At 43.8% G+C, this 7,168-nt stretch overlaps 1 protein-coding gene across 1 annotated transcript in view; it reads right to left on the reverse strand.

The window, feature by feature from the left end:
- Ttc26 (tetratricopeptide repeat domain 26) overlaps positions 1 to 6,480 on the reverse strand; it is a 31,068-nt gene extending 24,588 nt beyond the window's left edge. The window contains exons 1-4 of the mRNA XM_040728469.1: positions 6,355 to 6,480; positions 5,733 to 5,870; positions 1,909 to 2,004; positions 192 to 287 (exon numbers count right to left, since the gene is read on the reverse strand). Of these exons, the coding sequence (XP_040584403.1) occupies positions 192 to 287; positions 1,909 to 2,004; positions 5,733 to 5,870; positions 6,355 to 6,357 (333 nt within the window). The 5' untranslated portion in view covers positions 6,358 to 6,480. The remainder of the gene's footprint in view (positions 1 to 191; positions 288 to 1,908; positions 2,005 to 5,732; positions 5,871 to 6,354) is intronic.
- Between the last annotated feature and the right edge of the window lie 688 nt (positions 6,481 to 7,168).

Raw genomic sequence — 7,168 nt, forward strand, 5'->3', positions numbered from 1 at the left:
AAACACCCTGTTGTGAAAAACCAAAAAAAGAAAGAAAGAAAGAAAAGATATATATTATAAGACACCCACTTTAGAAGCAAAGATTAAAAACAGGTACAAAAGCAAAAACTGATTATAAAAGAATAGGAGTTATACAGTGGACAGAGACATTACAGCAAAAATAATATATAAAAAGCCCGTTTTACCTTTCAACCCAGCATCTTCAACCCAAGAAAAAAGTAGGTGCAGGCCAAGTTTACCCACATGTCTGGGTTGCAGTTTTCCTCCTTTGTTGCATTTTCATATTCCTGAAACAGACAATAATTGAGGGCCTCGACTGACAGTAAGCAATTGTTGATTGTCTACCGTGGAAGATGAACGCTCACTGATAGAGCAGGCTACACTTTGAGAATCCTGCATCTCCTCCGCCACTCTCTGCCAGAATCGGTTAGGCTCACATGTAATTATACCCAGACAGGGTTCTTGTACACAGAATTTACATTTTGTTTCCCCCTCATTTTTAATATGTTTTTGAAACCTTCAGAAATTAAAACAACTAAAATATTTCTTGCTAACTTAAAAAAGGCAGAGAGATGGGGCTTCTGAAGAGATGGCTCTAAGAGCACTGACTGTTCTTGCAGAGGACACAGGTTCGAATCCCAGCACCCACGGGATGGCTTACAATCATCTGTAACTCCAGGTCCAGGAGACCCGATGTCCTCTTCTGGACCCTGCAGCTTCCAGGTTTGTACCTGGTTCACATACAGGCATGCAGGCAAAGCACTCCTATCCATAAAGTAAAGTAAGTAACCCTAAAAACATTTAGAAGAAATATGAAATGCAGAGGCATAGCTCAGGGACAGAATGCTCACCGGACATGCAGGGGCCCTGGGCTCAGCCTTGCGCTAATACTAACGTGCTACAGACACTCTAGTTACATACTAACGTGCTACAGACGCTCTAGTTCACATACTAACGTGCTACAGACACTCTAGTTACATAGAACTGAAGGGCAAGTAAGATTCAGACGCACATGCCAGTCCACACATGAAAATTCTCCCCATTCTCATAGTTACTTTTTGGGTTCTATTTACACATTTCATAATAATAACTTCCATTATACAAAAATAATCCTAACAAACATATTAAATATTCAACCATATTGGAAGGCTATTACACATGCTCTTTGTTCTATGGGGTTTTTTATTTGTTTGTTTTATGGGTTTTATACAAGTATTTTAGCTTATGTTATACAGCAAAGTGTGAAACTGAGCACAATATTTGTCTCATTATTTTTCTAACTAACTTACAAGCTAGCAGATTTCCCGAAAGCATTTCCATTGGCTCCCCCACCTCTTCCTCTAGCCTACGTCCTGACTTCCCACTGCATACCTCTGTAAACACGCCCCCCTTCATGTATCTCCCCATCCACTTCATATTCAAGTAGAATGAGGAAGAAAAGACCATTCCAATATTTACTTAAAGCATGGCTAGTGCTGCTATCTGCCACTTATGACGTCACCCGCACAGCTGGGATCATGGGCTGCAGCCCATCACTGGCCGTCGCTGCAGTGTCTATAAAATCTTACAGCGAGTATGAAATGAAGACACAAACTGGACCTGCGATGAAAGTCTTCCAGAAGCTTTCTGGCTTCAGCCCACCAGTGGCATCTCCTGTCTTCCACAGTGCTTACTCCAGAGAGATCCCCACAATATTACAGGTGTGCTGCCACCATTCCCCACCGCTCTCTGAATCAGCACATTAAGAAGGGTCAGTGGGGCCTTCATTAAAAGACGTAGGATTGGGGAAGACAGAGCAATTTCTTTCTTTGTACTTTGTTTTCATCTGCATTATTTCCTTCTGCTGTTACCATGAGTGCGTGCCATATAATGTCATTTTAAACACCATGTGATTCCTTTTTCACTAACCTCCAAAGCGCTCTTGTAGTCACCCAGGTGAAAAGCACAGTATCCAATCCACAAATTAGTATCCTCTTCTTGCTCCCCAACATGGCGCTTGAACTTCTTATTAAATGTCATGAAAAAAAAAACAACACGAAAAAAGATTTTAATAGTAAATATTTTTAATAATTTATTTACTTTTTTTTTTTTTTTTTTTTTTTGGTTTTTCGAGACAGGGTTTCTCTGTATTGTTTTGGAGCCTGTCCTGGAACTCACTCAGTAGACCAGGCTGGTCTCGAACTCACAGTGATCTGCCTGTCTCTGCCTCCCAAGTGCTGGGATTAAAGGTGTGTGCCACCAACGCCCGGCCAATAATTTATTTATTTTTAAGTGCATTGGTGTTTTGTCTGTATGTATGTCTGTGTGAGAGTGCCAGATCTTGGAGTTACAGAAAGCTGTCATTAGCTGTCTTGTAGATGCTAGGATTTGAACCCACTCCTCTGGAAGAGCAGCCCATGATCTTAACCGCTAATCACTAAGCCATCTCTCCAGCTCTGTTATTCGTTTTATTTTTTTTAAGCTATGCTGAGTGACTGATAAACTTCTGAATAAAAAAAGTCAAACAATGTGCAGTTCAATGAAGCCTCCACTGACAGGAGTCAGCAGTTACCTAATGTCACATGCTGGATTTGTTTTTCTGTGTTTGCTAGCACCTTATTCCACAAAGTATGTGAGTTATTTAGTAACTCTGGATGATGTGCAAGAATTATGTAAAACATTTGAAGCCAGTCATGTGGTGGTGGTGGTGGCGGTGGTGGTGGCGCACACCTTTAATCCCAGCACTTGGGAGGCAGAGGCAGGAGGATCTCTGTGAGTTCGAGACCAGCCTGATCTACAGAGATAGTTCCACGACAGCCAGGGCTACACAGAGAGACCCTGTCTCAAAAACAAAAAATATTTAAAGCTAAATGACGGAAGGGTAGGGGCCACGCAATGGTTCTGAGATCACACGGTCAGTCCCTGTCGCTGTCGGAATAGGGATTAAAGTCACGTCTGCCTCCAAAGTCTAGGATCCCACCACTGGGTTTTGCTGCATTTAATATTACACTTAACTTTTATCCCGTTACCACACATGCATATTAATAGTTCATTACCCTCCTCTGAAGACATTCATTCTATTATCCCATGAGGCTAGCTTAAAGACTAACTGAGTTAAAGGTGTACAGAAGATAGTCTAGTTTGTGTCCACTACAAAAACTTAGGAATTCCTCGCCTGACAAAAGATAAGTTTTACTTGCGAGGAAGGATTGAGAAGGATTCTCAATTACCACTCATTCTAGTTTCATTTCCACTGTTCTGATAAATACCTGAGCAAAACAATTTAGGGAGCTGGGCATAGCGGTACATTCTTAGCTGGGTGACAACCTTAATCCCAGCACTCAGGAGGCAGAAGCAGGTGGAACTCTGTGAATTCAAGACCAGTCTGCTGTGGTGGCATCATGTTCTGCACCCAGCCTGCTCTACTGTTTAAGGCCAGCCTGGTCTACATAGAGACCTTGTCTCAAACAAATAAACCAACATACAGTGCCTCTTTGGTTGAAAAGCAAATTCCTTAGACAGAAGTAATACTGTATAGAATTGTAAGCAGGTCTGCCTTCAGATTTCTGCGCTCCCTTCCCTCAGTATGGATAGTCACTTGGAATTATGAGCTGAAAAAACCCTTTCTCCCTAAGCTTTTTTGTTTTGTATTGTTTTGATTTTGCTTTGTTTTCATCAGCCCAGGTATTTTATTTTATTTTGGTTTTTCAAGACAGGGTTTCTCTGTATTGTTTTGGAGGCTGTCCTGGAACTCGCTCTGTAGACCAGGCTGGCCTCGAACTCACAGAGATTCACCTGCCTCTGCCTCCCGAGTGCTAGGATTAAAGACGTGCGCAACCAACACCCGGCTGGTATTTTATTTTTGATTATGTGTACATGTGCTTTTGCTGCTGCTCTTCTAGAGGACCCGAGTGCAGTTCCCGAAACCCTCATAAGGCAGCACACGACTTCCTGTCACCCTAGCTGCAGGGGGTCCAGTTCTTATGGCACCTGCATCCAGGCCCACATACCCACATGCAGACACAACTCCACACGTCATTTTATGAACCCTTTTCAAAACACAGACACGTAGTCAAGTAGGTGATGCACACCTTTAATTCCAGTATTTGGGAGGCAGAGGCAGGTGGATTTCTGAGTTTGAGACCAGCCTGTCTTAAAAAACAATAGAAATGTATATGATATTCAGTCCTCTGATTTTCACTGCCAGAAGTCAGCTCTCCTACTGCAAGAGATGAGTTGACACAGCAAAGCCAAACAATTGGACTCAATATCAAAGCACTAGCGAGACACTCAGGATTGGGGGGCATGGAATACTGAGCAACATACATAAAGCTAATCAAAGCAACTATTATCGACAGTTTCAGAGATGTGTAACTATAGATTTGCATTAAAGGGCGAGTGGAAAACGCAATACTGTAACAGGCTGCAGCACAGCACAACCAGACCGTGCTGTCGGGGCTCTATTCTCTGGGGCACCCTTCACAACCCCTCCCATCCGCTTTTCATGCCAGCGTCCCCAGCCCAGTCTCCCAGGGCAGCTTCTGCCAGAGGCACTCCTGAAACCACCCACCCGAAATGTGCCCGCCCTCCCGAACGCCACAGCAGACCTAGGGAATTCACATAGGTAAACCACTAGCCTGGGAATACAAACATCTGAGCGACTATCCTGGCACTCCAATAGTAAGAGGTGAGCTCTACACGCTGCGGCTGAGCTGGGGTGTAGATCTGCGGCATAATTGCTTCCTTGATGCCCTGAGCTTGACCCCCAGCCCTAGAAAGAGATGACCCTGACACGCAGAGCTGAAAAGCTCTACGGGTTTACAACATTTTAAAAATAAACACGGTACAATCACTTAATTTTTCAAGCAAAATACCATAAATAGAAAGAAGTTATAAATCACTCAGGAATTATGACAATGTGTGAACTGACATTTATCATGTGTAATGCTGTATTTTTAGGTTAGATCCACCGTCTGTGGGACCAGAAAAAAAAGCTAGTTTTAAGTGTATGAGTGTTTTGTCTTCATCTATCTTTTTGTTTTGTTTTGTTTTTTGAGACTGGGTTTATCTGTGTAGCTTTGGAGCCTATCCTGGAACTCACTCTGCAGACCAGGCTGGTCTTAAACTCAAAGAGATCCACCTGAGTGCTGGGATTAAAGGCATGCACTATAAAAATAATAATAATAATAATAATAATAATAATAAGGCATGCACTACCACCATCTGGCATCTTCATTTATTTCTATGCACCATGTGTGTTCCTGGTGTTGAAGGAGGTCAGAAGACCTTGGACCCCCTGGCACTGGAGTTACTAACGATTGTGAGCAGACATATAGGTATTGGGAATCGAGATCCTCGGGAAGAGCAGGTTTTGTTTGGGTTTGTTTTTTTGTTTTTTGTTTTTTTCAAGACAGGGTTTCTCTGTGTAACAGCTCTGGCCGTCCTGCAACTCGCTTTGTAGACCAGGCTAGCCTCGAACTCGCTGAGATCCGCCTGTCTCTGCTTCCCAAGTGCTGGGATTAAAGGCATGTACACCGTCCGGCTGAGCCAGTGCTCTTAACTGTGGAGCCGTCTCTCCAGTCCAAATTTTTAAAATATTTTATCAGGTTTATAGTTAACTTGCAATCTGGAATATGTGTCTGGCTATATTTACACGGATTCCCCAGAATGTACCCACCTATACCAATAGCATAGTAACCAGCATTCACCCCGACATTCACCAGACTTAAAAGGAACCCTTCTTTGGACATTACCTCCAATAGGGTAATGGCGCCGGTGAAATCTCTTTGCGAAAGCAGATCCTCTAGTTTTGGAATTTTCCTACCTTTCTTCTTTCTTTTGTCGGTGTGCGGTGACTCGCCGCCCACGGCGGGTTTGGCCCTTGAAAGCATCTGTAAAACAAACGGCAAAGACGGTTCAACTCAAAAGTCTTTTTTTTTTAATCGAGAGTAACAGCTCTGTGATCCACAAGCCAATTCCTTATCAACGAATACTAGTAAGTCTGTTCAGATACTTTTTAAAGACGCGTTTTATCAAAAGGGCCATCGCCTCTGAAGGAGAACCAAATAGCTACTTCCAACTACTTGTCCACAAGACACGAACAATTCCCGCAGCTCCTACCATCTCATCCTTCCCTGGCTCTTGTTACCAGTCCACAAGCGGATCTGGTGTCGGGAAATGGAGAAGCAGGAGGGAAGGGAGCATCGAGGCATTTTTCTCTGCATCCCTCGCTAGCCCCGGTGGAAACACTGGAGGAATAAGGGGATCGCCCTCTGCAGACACACTTAGGTTCTATCCAGTAGTGTGCTGGGAACTCTAAGCCCGGGGAAAAACCTATCCGAAGCCCCCCATCCCTTAATATTCAGAGCCACTAACCATATTGGCGTCGGTCCTGTGAGCCCCTGCAGCAGACCGTCAGCAAAGGCTGTGCCCAGGCGAGTTGCCACATCCACACTGCCAGCTCCGTCTCCACGGCAACGCCGCCAGGCGGCTGGTCCTCTGGTGACAAGAGCCCGGCAGAGAATCAGAGCCCTCAGCTACGTGGTTCCGTGCGTTTCCGGGGCTGGAAGAAGAGATGTTCCTCTAAATGGAGCAGATCCTCGTTTGTGCTGAGGATGAAAATGTGGTTGTGTCTCTGCTTAGGAATGCCGTTTAGGAAAAGGCGACTTAAAATTACTATTGCAATTTGGAAGTGTATTTCAGATGCAAGTTTCTTGTGACCACTTCCGTCTTGTCTAACTGGAATTCCGCAGTCCCCCGCTGTCTGGCAGTTTTCCCTCTGTTTTCTGCTGATATCCTCTGAACAGACGGATAGTTTGGAGGCAGAAGTGATACAAAAACATTTTCTCAAGACACTGTTATTCCCAAAGATGGGAGGAGAAAGACCACAGATCCAAATCATCTCTGCCTAATTAGTTAAAGCAAGCAATTAATTAAAGCAAGTTTGTTCGTGTACACGGGCTATCTCTCCCTAAGGCGGGCTTCCAGAGCATTAGATGTGAAGAAAACATATTTTTCATAGAGCTCTGGCCTATGGGTTTCCAAATGGAGGATTTGGCAGGCAAAATAGACGTGGTTACAGAAGCAGAATGTAAGCATAAAAAGGAATAACAAGTTGGTTTTACCACCTGAAACAGACATGGTTGCAAGGTGGGCATAATAACAGGTAGTCATAACAAGGTGATCATAT

This window comes from Mesocricetus auratus, unplaced genomic scaffold (assembly GCF_017639785.1).
Source record: "Mesocricetus auratus isolate SY011 unplaced genomic scaffold, BCM_Maur_2.0 Super-Scaffold_100019, whole genome shotgun sequence".
Taxonomy (NCBI): Eukaryota; Metazoa; Chordata; class Mammalia; order Rodentia; family Cricetidae; genus Mesocricetus; species Mesocricetus auratus.